This window comes from Motacilla alba, chromosome 1 (assembly GCF_015832195.1).
Source record: "Motacilla alba alba isolate MOTALB_02 chromosome 1, Motacilla_alba_V1.0_pri, whole genome shotgun sequence".
Taxonomy (NCBI): domain Eukaryota; kingdom Metazoa; phylum Chordata; class Aves; order Passeriformes; family Motacillidae; genus Motacilla; species Motacilla alba.
The window spans coordinates 64,763,894-64,780,599 of NC_052016.1; the positions used below are offsets into that span (position 1 = coordinate 64,763,894).

General features: G+C 40.3%; 1 protein-coding gene across 2 annotated transcripts in view; it reads left to right on the forward strand.

Moving 5' to 3' along the window:
• Positions 1-16,706, forward strand: part of EPSTI1 (epithelial stromal interaction 1) — a 50,273-nt gene that overhangs the window by 17,377 nt on the left and 16,190 nt on the right. For both annotated transcript variants that reach the window (XM_038133952.1, XM_038133960.1), the window contains 2 exons: positions 481-564; positions 6,226-6,299. In XM_038133952.1, the coding sequence (XP_037989880.1) occupies positions 481-564; positions 6,226-6,299 (158 nt within the window). The remainder of the gene's footprint in view (positions 1-480; positions 565-6,225; positions 6,300-16,706) is intronic.

A 16,706-nucleotide genomic window follows, 5' to 3' on the forward strand; every position in this document is an offset into this window, starting at 1 on the left:
TTCTGCACCAAAGAAAATGAGAAATCTTTCCATAAATATGTAGCAATCTGTATCACAGATGATATCTCAAATAACAACCAGAACAGTTGTAAAGCCACTGAAATGCCGTGCTGTATCTTCAGCATGCTGCTTATGCTTGGACTAATTGATCAATGTACCACCCTGTCCCGTGCTTATGTGGAAATGTTGTTCTTGTTACAAGAGGTATAAATGCTTGCAAGTTATCAAAAAGCTGTGTGAGTACTTGCATGGATGCCCATTTATCAGTCCTAGATGTTTCAGTCTTCTTAAAGCCAATATTGCAGTAGCTGTTGCACAGCCTGCATTATTCAGTGTCTTATTTCAAGTGAAAAAAAATCCAGAAACTTTCCCCTAACACATTTTAGATTTGAAAGATGTGCACTATAGGAGTCAAGTTACCTTGTGTGTTCCTTGTATACATAAATATGTAAAATAACTTCCTATGTTTATGTCACACAGCACAAAAGAGAAGAGTATGTAAAAGCAAAAAAGGCAGCTGAAGAGGCTGAAATCCTGAAAAAGAAAGCAATTCAGAGAGAAAAGGTAAATCTAGTTACTGCAGACTTGAAGCCATATAATAGTTCATGTCTTGATGCTTGATTTTGTTGAACGACATGAAGCTGACTAATTAAATTAAGTGGTAGCCCTGGATGGTATTGAGGAACTAGGAAATGTAGTTCTCCTCCTCTTTGTAGCTGACTGAAGGATGCCTGCCTGGGGTTTTTGGGGCTTGAGTATTCCTTTGGCTCATCAGAAACTCCAGGCTTTCAGTTGCATCTATCTGGCAGAGTTAGCAGAAAGGGAGAACACGGAGGTCAGGAGTAAATTGTGTGCAGGTTATATGGTTCACTTTGGCATGAGCTCCCTCTCTAAGATTGGATTGTAGCAGTTGGCACAAAGACCTTATAGAAATCCATAATTGCCTGTGCACATGGGAAGAATACTAGAAAATCCAGCCTGTCGGGATGGAAAAGATGTCCAAATCATGGAAAATTCAGTGTAGTCTACCTGCATTGTGATGAGAGCACCCTGAAATTCAACTGCCTCTCCAGCCCTTCTACAGCCAACAAGTGTCTTGCTAATAGGTCAGATCACTCTTCCTTCTAGTATTCTCCATGTACTGACACCAATGATAGCTCACTTGCAAATTTTCTTTTTTTTGGGAGGGGAGGTTTTTTTTGTTTCTCCAGTTATTCTCACAAAGCATCTCCTTCTTTGTGCTGCACAACCCTTTATAAAAGTTCATTTGTGTCTCCTTGGTGGCAACCAAGTAGCACTTGCTTGAGAATGCAGTGTGGAATTTAAATGAAAAATCAAAGAATAGGGAGCATGATGCTGATGTTCTCATTAACAAGGAGAGAAAGGGAGATTTCAGGTTTGCAAGTTTTGTCTCCACAATAGTAAAAATGATTTTCAGTGCAGAAACTGAATGTTGAGAGTTAATTAAAAAGTTGTCGATACCAGTTGGTGTGCAAGGCCATGCATAAACAAAAATAACTGTATTTGCTTCTGGGTGAGGGTTAGTCTGTTCCTGGTCTCTCAGTGGTTAGTATTATATTTTGGGCATAAGCCTATACACAATAGCTTACAGGGACAATAAATACTATCACCTGAAAATGTTGATAGCTGTTACCATCTCATGTGTAGCTGCAGACACAGTGATGATAGCAGTGGAAGAGAGTAGACTAACTGTTTAATATATGTTGTTTGCCCATGGGCATTGGACAAGAAAAATGTTACAAGACTGCTATAATTTCTAGTTACACCTGGAAAATATATTGATGTATCAGGTTTGTTTTCATGCTCTTTAATTTCCTTACCTTCACTCCCACAGATTATAAAATCTTTATAGATGTTGTAGATAGTAAAACTCTAAGTATCCATTTTTGCTGAAGGAGGATGCAACATTGCAACAAACATCTTTGCCAAACAGACTAATTTGACTAAATAAACATATACCCAGAAAGCAATCGCACAAAACAGAGGTGCGTGAAAGGGAATTCTTAGTTTGAATTTGTTTATTCAGATTGTCTTCCACAATAGTGATTGAGCCAATGGAGATTTCTTCTTGGAAGATGATTTGATATTAAATATTCAGCCTTGTGTTTAAGAGCATGCTAAAAAGCCTGGAAAGTGCCAGTTTGGCTATCTCACCCTGTGTACAGATCAAAGGCTCCCAAGACCTGAGAATGACACAGATCCTACTGGTGCTGTACAACCAGTGTTGGGCTCTGTTTACCAAAGGAAAGAAGCTTTTTATTTGAAGTGATAGATTTGTATTCAACTGCACCTGTAGGGCATTGGCTGAGAGCATGTCTTTCTGCAAGTTCACAGGCCGTCTTTTCTTACTGGGCAGCCCTTCTTTTGCTCAAGGTTATTATTCATTCAATAAAAACCAAATTGTGTGGCAGTCTGAGAGGAGATAATAGCTAGCCAGCTTTATCAGCAGGAGCCCTGGAACTTTCACAGCTGGAAAGCTTCTTTGCCAACAGACATGAATGGTGAAGCCATACAGACTAATGTGCGATGACTAGAACGGGTGCTGATACTCAGCTCGGTTCTTTCTTGATTGTAAGGAGGATGTACTGTAAGCCAGTGCTGCTTGTGAACTTAGGATCTGTTTGTGTTAGTGTTTTAATGCTGGTTTTGCAGAGAAAAGCAGCATCCCCTTTCCTATTATCTTTGTGAACAAGCAAAAACTCTGAGTCTGCCAAAGCAGTACCCAAATATGGAAGGTTTGCCTTACTATCTATATGAATGAGTCCACCTGCCTGTCTCTGTCATTCTTTCATTACCCACGGGGTTATTAGCTGCTGGAAGACCAGCTTGGCATCTACCTTGTCTCTCTCTCTAGCTTCCAGAAAGGAAAGATTCTTCATTCTGTGCTCCACAGGGCCACCTTGTGTGAACAAATACTCAGGTTTCCTGTGCACTTCAAGACAGGCAACTTGTCCTGGGACTGATGGGGTTTGCTCATGGGGTAACCAAGGGCTGCCTGAGTTTGGGGATTTGAAGCTAATGATGAGTGCTCAGTGAAATAATTCAGAAAAGACTTTGTAACATGAGCAGGGAATTCCTTTTCTGTATTTTTCCCAGATGCTGTGTGTCTAATACACAGAAAGTGTTTAAGAACATGAGAGGTAGTTTTTTTATTATTTGCTTACTAGTAGTGGATGTCTGGAGTAGGTATTTTTTGTGCAGCCCTTCACATCACAGTGTTTGACCAGACTAGATCATCATTTCCTTTGTTTCTGTTGGGTGAAAGGACTGTCAAAGTTCCCCAAAAAATAAGCAAGCAGCTGATACTTGGCTTCTTGTTTTTTAAACTTTTCTCATTTCTGTTGCATGTAGAATTGGATTACTTCACCGCAATGGATATTTCTGTTTCCTGTGACTGAATTTCTCTTTCTGTTACCCTGCCTTTAGCATTTCCTTTTATAGTTTAGGTCTTGACTGATTATTAGAAGATTCAACAATTTGAAATGAAAAGGCTCAGTGTAATTACACTGCATGCAATGTTTTTTTCTCTTACATTATGTAGTATACAGTCCTGCCATATTCAGAAGCTGTCTTATTTAGGATAATGTGCAATTTTGTTTTATTCTTTATCAAATCATGTGCTCTTTAATTTGACTATGTTAATCAGCATGAGTGGCCTTTTTTCAGGAATTTGTTAAAACCGGGAACTTTACAGACCTTCTGCTAACATTTTTCAACGTGTTTACCTTCAATATCACAGCTGTTCCACTCTTGGCTTTTTGAATACGGTGCCAAATGTGGAGTGCTTTGGCAATGTCTATTGATAGATTATCATGAGTTGGAGAATGTGCCCGTCCTGTCGCCTGCCACTTGTATGCATCCTTAAGGAGGTGTCCTAGGGTAAACTTCCAGAGTAAAAAATAGTCACACCAGCCACAAGCAAGTAATTTCAAGATGCTGGAGTTTTCTTCAGGTACCATTCTGGTGGTAGAATAGCTGTAGGATATTCCTTTATTTTTTCATCTGGTGGGAGACAGGGTTGGTACTGAAGGTTTGTATTTATCAAAGTTAGTATCACTGTGCTCTAGATGTCACTAGCTAGGAGCTAGACCACAACAAGTCCTGTGAAATTTGGATTTTTTTGGAACTTTTTGAATTTCTTTTTTTGAACTTTCAGGAGCCTTGCAATATGATGGTGGATCCCACATCCAGTGCTTTGTGAGAGGTGAAGGCATCAGCTTGTGGTATTGGGCAGTGTTGGGGAAAAGCCTGGGCGCTATGGCTGGTGCCTCAAGGGTATCAGCATCACCTTTGGCAATAACATAAGCCATAAGATTTCTTTTCTGCCTCTTTCCTTTCTTTTCCTGTAAACTGTGAAGCTGCACAAATGAGTGGGAGTTTTTTTTTGCCTAACACATCATCTGTGCCTAGGTTAGGAGCAAACAATATATCCCCTGAACGCTCTAAAATCATCCATACTGTGTAGTGATGTTCCTTACTACAGTTTCGTTAAATTTTTCAATTGCATCAGTATGTTATACATTCTATCACTGTCTCTGCATGTCAAATGAGTGAACAGGACATCTTATTCAGAGATTCCCCTTCCTCCTTTTGTTTATTTCTCACTGCCTTTTTCCAAATAACAGCTTCTAAGTCTTTTGCCTTCCAACAGTTTTTATCATCACACAACATAGTGGCTCTTTTCCTATCTGCAGACATCTGAAAGGATTTTTTTTCCTAATCCTGTGCATGCAAAGGAGGAATTTGCACTTGTTTTGCAAATCTCTTTCAGACAGTCATTCTTTATCCAATTAAAAAATATGCATCCTGAAATTGCCAAAGGCAAAGTAATTGAGTAACTGCCAGCAGAATTGTAATTTTTCTGAAATGTTTTTCATTGCAGGACAGAAGGAAGATTATGGAACTGAGGGATTTCAGCCCTGTTCTTAACACCCCTTACCCACTTACATGTTTCCCCTTCCTTGTTCTCCCTGTCCTTGCTCAGTACCTCTGCTCAGGCAGTGTTCTCTCCCTGATTTGGGAGCTCTGGCCACAGGGGCCATTTTCACCTACACCCCTCCCTTTCCATCTCTGCAAGGTATTGTCTGAAATTTCCAGGGCACTTTGTTCAGAGCAATGTCTGGTTGCTGGGTTACCGAGCAATGACCTTTTTTCCTTTTGAGGGTGGACAATAAGCAGAATGACAGTCCGAGACTGTATTTTGCTCCACATGAGGGTTGTTGTGATCATTTCTTGGGAGCTCTTACTGGAGCATCCCCCCACCACCTACAGTGTGGGAGTTCAAAATACTGAAAATCTCAGTATTTTGAGAAATCTCAGGCTGAAATCTCAGGCTGGAACTTCTAATTTGTGCTTTTCGTACACTGAACTGCCTTTTAACTGCTCTTCCCACTGGACCTAACTGCATCCTGTGAGCCAAAACAAAAATTTGGCTAGCCTCCTTTTCATTGGAATTTAGTTTGAATTACATTAGTTACTGCTGTTGTAGCAAGTTCTTTAGTTTTTGCTTTATTTTACTGTATTATTCTACTTGAATTTGGGATTTGGGCTGCTTAGATGGTACTTCCACTGGAAATTATGTGCAATTTTATTTTAAAGGACTTAATCATGTGTGCGATATCCAGATTTACAGATGATTTACAGATTTTATGTGTCAAGGGTTTGGTTAGCTCTTGCACCAAATATGGTATCTGAGGCAGAAGAATGCTGGTTACGTACAAATGTCTCCCACTTTCATTCATCTTAGCATGTTTTCAGCTGGCCAGTACCTAATGTTCCTGCAGGACAGCTCTGTGAGCTACCTGTGTTCACATCACTGCACTGTCAGTGCCACAGGACTATCATCTGCTTTGGTGCAGTGGTGTAGGTCTTCTGCCTTCTTGTGAGTTCCAAGGCTGCATCAGCTGCCTGCCAAGATGTTTCCCAGCAGGGCTGTGACATGATGGCTCTGAAGGCTCACAAGACCTTTTGGGTAGATGGGTACTAGGAACACCATGTCATTTTCTAATTTAAACAGGTATCTTGACTACGAGATATTTGCTTCATGAGTGAATACCTTTAAATTTGAGATTGGGTCACTTCTGTACCAAACTGCTATAGATCTTTTAAATACAAAAATATTGAAATATTGGAATTTGAATAATTGATGTTTGGTTTTGGTTTTTTGGAAACCTCAAGTATTTTTTCCTGGTTTTAATGCTCTAGGCAGAGAGACTTGAAGTTAAAAAAAGACAAGAAGAAATGCAAAGAAGAGAGATGCTTCTTGAAGATCAAAAGTAGTAAGTAAAAATTTGAAACCTATTATCTAAAATTCGTTATCTACTTGTCCATTTTGGTTTTTTGTTGTTTTTTTTTTGTTGTTGTTGTTTTGTTTGGCTTTTTAATTATTACTTAATATTTTCTTATTTGTTTGCATTTTTTCCCTGGTTTGGGGCTCAGGAAGGATTTGGTTTCTGTTACTGTTTTTTTCAATTTTTGACTTGAAACTTTTGACTTCAAGAAAATGGGCACAAAATGGGCACAAACTGGACCACAGGAGGTTCCTACTGAACACTTTTTTACTCTGAGAGTGACTGAACATGAGCACAGGTGTTACCCAGGCAGGTTGTGGATTCTCCATCCCTGAATATATTCAAAAGTTCTGGGCAGCTGTCTCAAGGTGGCCCCACTTGAACAGAGCGTAGGAAAGATGACGTCCAGCAATCTCAATGATTTTATGATTCTGTGAAATATTCAAGCCTCCTCCACACCTTATTCTGTGAGAAATTTTGTCCTGTAGACCTCTCTTAGCTTCCTAAAACATACATTTTGAAATGAAAGTTGTGAATTATAAAATGACTTTGTGCTTTCATTCTCTAACTGAATCAATATGTAATCATTCAGTCCAAGACTAATTATCAAAACAGAATCAAAATTACATCTACACCCATTTATTTTGTTGATTAGTAAAGAAGTTTAACCCACATGTAAATAATGAGGACTTCCTCTATTTAGCATAGTCCTACTTAAATGTGGAGATATGTTGTAAAGACCTATTTCCCAAGAATATCTCCTTAATATCAGATTTAGATATGGCCTAAGCCCTGATATAATTAATTCCACTGGCAGTGAATTTCCTGGCCTTCCCATTCACTCCACCCCATTTATTTGTTTTTAACTGATCCAAACTGATTCTATCACATAATTAACACACAATCCTGTTTAGTCACCTTTACCTTTTTTATCTTTGGCTTCTGAAATTACTCACCTGTATTCTTAGCCTGATTGATTGCTTTTTCCTCCTCTGTGACCTTTAAAGAAGTCACTTCTGTCCCATTCTAGTGGCTCCAGTTCCTTCATCATTTGCCCAGACTCTGTTCTCTAAGGTACAGACATTTTAGTGCTTTGACTCCAGCTTTTCTTGTATTTTTCCTTTTTTTTTCCCCATTTGGCTTTAGGCATAGCTCTTTCCCTTAATATGGTGCCAGTATTTGTCTCTAGATATTGCTGTTTGGCTTGCTGTTTGTTCTGGTGTGGATGCCCACACACACACACCTTGATTCCTCAGGAACTCTGAAGACTGCTCAACTTTGTATCTCTGCCTGTTTCTGACAGACTAGACACTTTGATTCTTTTTGAGCCTAAATCAGCCGTAGACACATCAGATCTTTGCAGTGCAAGGTCCTCAGTTATGGGTCTTGCTTTTCCTCAGGGGATTGTCAGGGTTCTTGTCTTCCCATTTAATCTGATTTTTTTATCTTAAGGCATATTCAGTTATGAATGACACATATCTCATCCTTTCCTTTCCCTTCCCTGCCTGTACCTTTTTTTGCTTAGAGTAAAAGGAATTCTGCTGTTGAGTGCCCTTTTCCATTAAAAGTAAATTTGGTTTTGCAAAAGCAGGCCCGAACCCTCTGAAACATAGGAAAACAGGACACAGCCATAAGTGAAAAATTCCTTCACCAAAAGGGTGGAAAGCATCGGAACAGGCAGCCCAGGGAAGTGGTTGAGTCACCTTCCCCAGTGGTATTTAAAAACATGTACTCAGGGAATGGTTGCTTAGGGAAATGTGGTTGAGTGCTGGACTTGGCAGTGCTGCGTTAATGGCTGGACTTGATTGTAGAGGTCTTTTCCAACACAAATGATTCTGTGTGTGCAGCCAGGTAATCCCCAGGTGGTGCAGGGTGGTGCAGGAGCTCTGGCTGCCCGGGCACTTCCTGGCAGCCATTCTGCCCACTGATTAAGGAAAGCCTTGTGAGCATTCAGCTGGTGTCATCTCTGATACGACTGAAAGTGAAGATGGACTCATCACTGCAGTGTCTCAAGCTCCATTGCTTGAGTTTAACTATCAGGACATTATTTGTATGTACTCTGTACTGAACGTACGCGAGGAGGGTCCTGTAGATCCTTCACCTGCAGGAAGTGAGCTGAAAACCTACCTCCAGTGAATGCAATTTTGGTAAAGCAAAGCCCACATAATGCAGTGTTAAGGAAACTTTCCTGTCAGACCATCCAGGAGCCACTCTGTCAGTCACTCCACTTGAGCTGGGACTGAGGCCCCTTTGCAGCCACACCCCCCCACTCACACCATCACACCATGTTCAAACCAGGTTTCCCACTGCAGACTCTCAGACGTCCCGATACTTAAAATAATTTAATCATGATGCAATAACTAAATAATAAAATAGCAACTTGAGTTGGTGCTTCCAAGGAGGCACCCTGAACAAAGGAACCCCTAGGCTTTTATCCCTTCGCAGTCCAAGCACAGGGAAGCCTGGGGGTTGTCAGTTCCTATAGTTTTTTCCCACTCTCCATTCCCCTGACCAAGTGGTAGGTCCCCAGGCCCTTCGTTATGCAAAGGGTTGGCAGTTCATGGCCCTTCGCCTGGGACTCAGGCTCCAGCCCCCCAGAGCTCAACCTGGAGCTGGACACAGAGCTGGCTGCGTGGAATGCATTCCTCTGCAGACACAGTGACACTAGTGCCTTCCCTGGCCTGAAGGAATTCTCTGGTGGCCACAGGAAGAGAAGGGTGTACTGCTGGAGGTCGTTGAGGATGCATTGCTGAGATGTTGGCATTAAGGAGCCCAGCATCCAAGAGTAATGAAAAGCTGTGTGACATTTCAGATTTTGTGAAGTAACTCCATTGAAGTACTGCTGGTTATTAGTGACATGTTCACATAGAAGTGCTTGGTATTTAGAGATGTGCTTTTGCCTGCCATGCAAAAATGAGTGACTCATTACTTCCCTCCTCTAAGGCCCTTCGTCTAGAAGCGAGGAGAGCAAATATGAGGTTGTGCCCCTTTCCTCACTGTCTCTGCTAGGGTATTTTGATCTACTCTGCTTGCTGGGAATGGAGGGAAGAAAGGTCATGTGCTGCATATAAAGCAGTGACCTCTGCAAAGTCGTGGCCTATTCAAAAGATAAGCTCCCTTGTTAGTCTGTCCTCTGTAGCTGCAATATCACAATTTTTCTGAGGAGATCAATGCCTACCAGCAGTCTCATTAACTGGGAAACCTTTTAAAATTGATCACCACCTCCAGCTGTATCAGCCTCCATGAGGTACAGCCCAATCAGTACCTCTCCTGCATGAAGTGCCGCTTCTGTTTGATAAGGAAAGGCACTTAAGATTCTCATGTCATTAACATGCTCTGACAATAAAGTATGATGCTGCCCAGAATTTAGTTTTTCTGATTAAATTCCTGTCACTATTAAAAACAAGAACTTCCCACTGAAATCCCTTTTCAAAGGGTCTAACATGAAGTGAGTGCTGAAAAGTAAGATTGTCTGTAACCTTATGTGCTGCCTATAGAATATAGTTATTTCCCATCTCTTGAAAGCCTTGATAGCTTCTTTGTGTGCAACAGGTCCTTGAAAGTCAGCTGTATCTGTTACCTCAGTTGCTTGAATATGTGTTTGTGTCTTGTGAGAATGTAGTCTAGACAGGCATGCAGGCTGCCATGAAAAAGTCTGCAAGCCTCACAATTTTGGGATCAGTCCCTCCTCTGACTCCAGTGAACTCAGGCTTTGTTCAGTGATTAAAACAGAACAAACTCAAAAGGTGTCTCCTGAAATAGCTGTGCATTAAAAGTCTTAAGAGCACACAGGAGCAGACTTTGGGGTGGAGAAGTTGCTGCATAGCATGATTACCGTAGGTTGTGCTAACAGAAGAGAAGCACATGAGAAATTTGTTGGTGACAGTGTTGCTGTGGTTCTGTCCCTGCAGATACCAGATTTAGAAAATAGGGAGTATGTGTTGACTTTTTACCAGGAACTACACACATGAAATGGACTCCTTCCTTCTGAGTCAGGGTATCCTGGATGTGGTTTACATTATTGGCCTGATTGTGTTTCTGTGAGAGTGCATTAGAAGGTAATGGAGGCTCATGTAGTCCATACTTTGCAATTGCTAATCCATGCAAGGGGAGAACTCAGTGCACGTCTTTCCAAAAGGACACAAGGAACAGAAATTTTCAGGACATTCCCTCTTTAGTTAGTACACCACATTTGTCATTTAAACAGTAATGAGGATGGATATGTAATGACTGGCTGTTTCAGAGGCTCGCTGTGCAGGCTGTGTGAATCTGTGTCTGAACTGTAGGGCATCTTACCGTGCTGTTTTGGCCCAGATCTCTAGTTAGATGCTTTTATTATATTTGTATTCGACTTTCCAGAAATTGTAGTGTTGGATGGAATACCCTGTTTTTCCAATAGCCATCTACACTGTTTTTCTAATACCCATCTACCTATTTAAGTAATGGAAAAAGTAGTCTAAAAAATAAGGTTACTTTCTAATAATAAATGATGACTGTTGTGTCACTTCATCTTTCCCTTTGCTACATATTCATGCCTGTTTTTGTGAAGGTTGTATTCCTGTAAAAATTCCTGGCACAGCTGCACTCGGGTACATGTGCGCACTCAATACATTCTGCTCAGAATTTGGAGCTGGAAACAGAATTTGCCAGAGTGTCTCTTGAGTGCATATTCCAAAAACAATGCAGGAGGTTCACCAAACCAAGCTGATATACACTTGCCTGCCAAAGCAGCTTTCTCAAAAGTCATAAAATGCAGGAGTATAAAACCTGAATCAAAACAGAATTTTTATTTATTTATCAATTTTTACAGGATAAATGCTAGTGTCCTTGCCAGTTTTCAGTCCCCTATGATGTGTGGTTCAAACAGCAGGCTGGCAACAAATTTTCCCCACAGAAGTGCAAGCGTAAACCTGACCAGACTTTTAATACAGGTTGCTAAAGAGAATGAAAGAGGGCTCGCACAAAAAGCATTTGCAGCCTTGAGAATCCTTTGTTTGCTTCTTTTTGCCACAATTGTCTTCGTTTTGTTCATTTGCTCCTGATTATTTTAAGCGTTGTCAATTATTTAGCTAACAGGCAGAAAACTAGGCTTTTATAGACATCCAAAGGGGCTCTCTTGAGTGTAATAATGAAAGCAGTTTATTGAACGCCTGTGAGGTTGCTTTCTAATTGTGCGCATTAATCTGCCCATGCAAGCTGGCTGAAAATATAGAAGCAGATTGCACATGCAGATGGAGCACGCAGAATGGAATGCAATAGACTTATACCAAACTGCATTTTCCTTAAAACTGGATTTATGCTTATTACTTCAGGTAATAAATGAAGCTTACATCTAAAATAGCATCCAGGAATACTGGATGACTTGGTGGGAGGAACGAGTAGCCGAGCTGTGTAATTTCATCCAGTCAGGGAAACAAAAAAAGCAGGTGGGTTGAGAGGATAGTTTACTTTTGAGTGTAGGTAGAAAATGATGAAAATAATTCTGCTGATAAAGTTGCTTTTTATTTTTCTTTAAACAACCTATTTTTATACTTTCTTGAAGCCTTATACCTAAGATGAACTAGTGCCACTTTTTTTGTTCATATCCTCAAACTCAGGAACAGATGCTCAAGAGCTTGCAGAAAAGAAATCCTCCTAGCCAAAGATAGCAGTGCTTGATAACTATCATTAGTTTTGTCCAAGTCATCTGTACTATGATCTTGCATTACTGCCAGTGAAGTCTGTGAATACTGTATTAAGCTTGTATGTGGCTACTGAGAGGATTTCTGTTGGAAAACAGGTGGACTAAATATCTAGAGAATGGCCTTTCTTCATAGTAAAGGGCATTGCAGAAGAGCCATCAACATCATACATGAATTTGATGTGTTAACAATTTCATGTAATTTTTTTACCATATAGCCTCTGACAAAAGGTGAGTCCCCCACCTACGCACACTCCAGAAATTGCCAGTCACGCTGGCAATTTTGGACATGGCTGATGTTTGTTTATTATTCTTACCCAAAAAGTGGACTCTGTCTTGCAGCTCAGGATAAGAATTGAGGTACAGGAGAACCATGATCCCTGTGGGGTTGAAGGCATGTTTGTTGCTGACAGATAGAAATGTTTTTACTGCCTTGCCTCTTATCATGGTCCAGCTGTGGGAAACAGGGCAGTTACTTGCAACCTTCTGAATTTATTTAAACTGAGTAAACTGGCTGTGGTACATCTCTGCAAAGAGGAGGGGATGTGAGAGGAAGCATGTGTAACTGTGTACTAGCAAAAGCCATGTGTCTTTGGTAGGATTATTTTAACAAACAGTATCATTGGCCCCCCAGCTTCATTCCCACTTTACCAAATTATTTCAGTAGTGAAAGTCCCAACTACACCTCCCTTTGGAGGGTCCTCCTCCATCTTCCAACCAAGAAAGTGTTGGAGAGCTTCTCCTATTTTAACATTTGGTTTTGTTAGGCCAGTGGCCCCAGTACCAGCCAGCCTACCTTGTGGGTCACAGCAAATGCCTGACCAAGATGCACATGGCAATGCACAAGGCAGAGCTTTCACTGAGGAAGGAGCAAGGGCATCAGTGAAGACACACCCATCATGGACCTTACTGAAATGAAGGGCAGCATTTCTTCTGGGTAGACCTTTGCAGGGTTATGCAACTGATCTTAATTTCTGCAAAAGTTGAGGAAGTTGTTATGCTTAGCCAATTAAGTGTGTTGGAGTGAGAAGAAGTTGTAGATATAATTGCTGGTGCTGCAAAAAGATGTCTTGAATTAAATTTGGGGTTGAGTTTTTGTTGTTGAAATGTTTTTCTTTTCTGAGAGAGCAAGTCCTCCTATTTTTAAAAATTGTCATGAAATTTCTGGGTGGATGTGTGAAACTAACATTATATATGCAGTATGCCTGCTTCTTATTTTTCTTGATGAATTGTAAGAAAATGGTGAAAAGTCACTTCAGCATTGCTTACAGACAATTAATTTGGAAACTCATGAGTCCAAGTCATTCAGCACTTAATGCTTCTTCTATGGTCTTAGTGGCTACTCATGTTGTCTACCCTATGCAATGACTATGATGGTTTATCTGCTTTGGGGTTCTTTATTTTGATTTTTTATTACTATTTTTTAATGACTCTTAGCATACTTGTGGATGTTCATTATAGCAGAATGTAGTGCTGGAGATCCTGCAGCTTGAGAAAACAAAAAGTTCATGAGCTGTCTTGTTTTCAGTAGTAGTAAGAATTGGCTGTTATATTTTACAAATTGTCAAGAGAAATAAATAGATTTATGATACACACAAAAGTACTGTGCTGCCTTTTTTTTTTTTTTTTTTTTGGCCAGTATATTTTTTGGTATACTGGCATTTCAATATCCATCAATTAAAACGAAGGAATTAACTGCCACTGGTTCCACTGGGGAGAACTAATGAAGATTACAAGAAGCCTTTTAATTAATGCATTTTTAATGTTAGTCTGTAAAACAGACTTAAAGCTGAGAACTTTATGTGTAGGCAGAAAAATTATTTTCTCTCTGTCTTTGTTCTGAGAGGAATACAGTCTCAAATGAAGCTTAGCAAGCGCTGCTGTGTGACTCCTGGATGGAGGAAAACACTGTGTCCTGAGTCCATATCTTCATTCATGTCCCTGAGGATGAATCCTCTTGAAGACTTTTATTATCCTTGTGGATGTGGCAGTAGTTAAAATCAATAGACACACAAAACTGAAGACCTTATTCTGCAGAGGAATTTAGACCTTGGATCTTGCAATGAGATCATTGTAGGTCTTCATATCTTTCACAGTTGCATTCTGGAGTCAACTGTGGATCTGTCTGCTTCTCAGATGTCAGGGCTGGTGATTCTGTTGGATCATGTGAACTCCCACCCAGGCCAGAGGAACCTTGGCCCACTCTGGCTTTTATAACCATCCCCTCATCTTACCCCAGTGGGAATGTGAGCAGCAAATAGTCCCAAACAGTAAGAAATGCATGTGGGTTCACAAGTAGTTTCTGAGTGCAGGTTGCCTGAATTACACCATTCTCAGTGGAACACCTAGCAAATTCATGGTTCTGCACTTCACACATACTTGTTGTGCTTCAAATAAATGGTTTTGCATAGCAGCTTTTTTTTTTTAAAAAAAGGTCTCTGCCTGAAGAGTAGCTGTGGAATGTAAAGCTGTATATCCAAGGACCCACAGAGAGTGTCTGCACCATGGACTGATTTCCGCTGTCATGCACCAGCCTCTTCTAGCACATTACTCAATGACCCTGGCAGCGGAGTTAGTATTTTCCCATTACAGCTCTTAAGAGTTATTCAGATCCCAAATCCAGTATTGTGCTTTACTCCCCCATCTCTGCATCTTTACTGATAAGTTTAACACTGTCTATCACTGTCATTTCTGAGGCCAACAGGCCTGGGAGTGTGTGCTTCCATTGCTAGAAAACCTTTTTACCTCCCAAAATGGTGTGGTAGCATCTAAAATGCCTGTTGGGAGCTGCAGTTGATATTCATTCCTGGACAGAAGCCAGGAGTTATTTGCAAAAGTGCTGTTTGGGACAGGTCAAAACTATTCCAGGAACAGTTACCACACTATAGATGCTGAATTGCCGTGCTTGGAGTAGTGCTTGGTGCTATTAAACACACCAGTATGGGAGGAAGCTGTTTTAATTAGCACAGCAAAAGGTTTTTTTCCCAATGTTGTAGTGGGAGATGGGGCTACCAAGACAAAATACCCTCATAAGATCACTCCAGATTAACCAGAGTATCAGTGCTTCTCTTCGTTTCAGACTGATGCTTAGGGGTAGTCAGAACTCATGCTAGCAGCCTGTTAGGAGGATGCCTTCTTGGTTAGTTCAAATCTTGTATCTCCTTTTGCCTAGCTGTGTTTGAAGGGTATCAGGATTCTGCTGTATTCAAGTAAATTTTTTCATCTCATCCTCTTCTCTCCTTACTGTTACTAAGTTTAGAGGAACACATTTTAGCATTTTTGATTAGCCCCTGAAGTTTCAGCAAGTGAATGAGATGTTGCTCCAACTGTCTGACTGTGTAGTGACATGCTGGTTTCCTTCTGGAGATACCACTTTCCTTTCCAGAACATTATTTGAACAGTCATCTCCCTGAATTCTCTCTTTCTGTGCAGCCTGGTTTAGGCTATGCTCTGCATTGTTATGACTGCAGGTTTAGTATTATGAAAAATACTATTCAGACATTGACTGGCAACCCTAGGTGTGTTGCTAGGTTTCCACAGAGATGACACACATATATATAAGACCTGACTTGCCTTCCATCAGAAAACTCAGAAATCTGAGTCCCTTTCTTGTGATAGGAACACATCATTAATGTATTGCTTAATTGGGTGAAGTCAGGTGTTTCTCTATTCAAAGGCAGTGCACAGTCTTGTTAAGGAACTTTATTTGCTTCCAGTCTTGTAATCGTCTTTTCTGATACTAAAACAGAGTAAGCTTTTCACCTGTCAGTGTGCAGATCTGCAAAATTCAATGGTCTCCACCACTTTTCTATGCAAATAATGAGAAATTCGACATACTTAATTTAATTCTCTTGCCGTCAATAAGGAATTAGAGTAACTAGGTATAGCACCAAGTTGCCACATATTTTTTAGCAGAGCTTCAACCTTCTCAAATATACTCCAGATTTTCTGTAGGAGCTCTTAGTCTTCCTGTTATAGAAATTAGTTGTTATTTTATCAGTTTTAGCATAGGTAGAGAAACACAAAATCTGCAATTTAAATCTTCACGTTCCCAAAACTATTCTGTACAATCTTACCACTTAATAACTCATCTTTCATTGAAAAAAATTGAGTCCTTAACACTTGTATAAGAAGACTATCAATTTGTTCAATCTTTATGTATAAATATTTTGTAGACCAGGGAAAACAGTGTTTCATCTGGTTCTTTCCTTATTGTGCCTTGTCTGAGGTCTGTTAGCTGCCCAGGTAATGGAGGAAAGAGAGTGAACTGGGATGATGAAACTCTAAAAGCCTGACTTGCCAGATTTTGAGCAAGTACTTTGTACCTGAAGTGGTAACATGGTTTTATATTGTGTAGAGTAGCAGAGAAGAACTTGTGGTTTCTTGTTCCTTTTCCCAACTTCTCAATATATCACTCCTCACTGACCAGCAGGACATTTTACCAACAAAGTATTTACTCACAGTTTTAGATCATGGAGTGAAATATAAAACACGCTTGGTAGTCTGTTTCAGCTGTTAATCAAAATCAGTCTTCAGCAGCCAATGCTTTTTCTCTGAGTTTAAGTCTTTGGTAGTGGCATCTTCCCCTACACAGAGCTAGCTGGGTGCCCAGTGAGAAGAGTAAATCTTTGCGTTCAATATCTCTTGAAGCACTTTTTCTGTTCTCACTTCAGTGCTTTCATGTTTTCCAAAGCTGTACACAGAAATAAAATTGC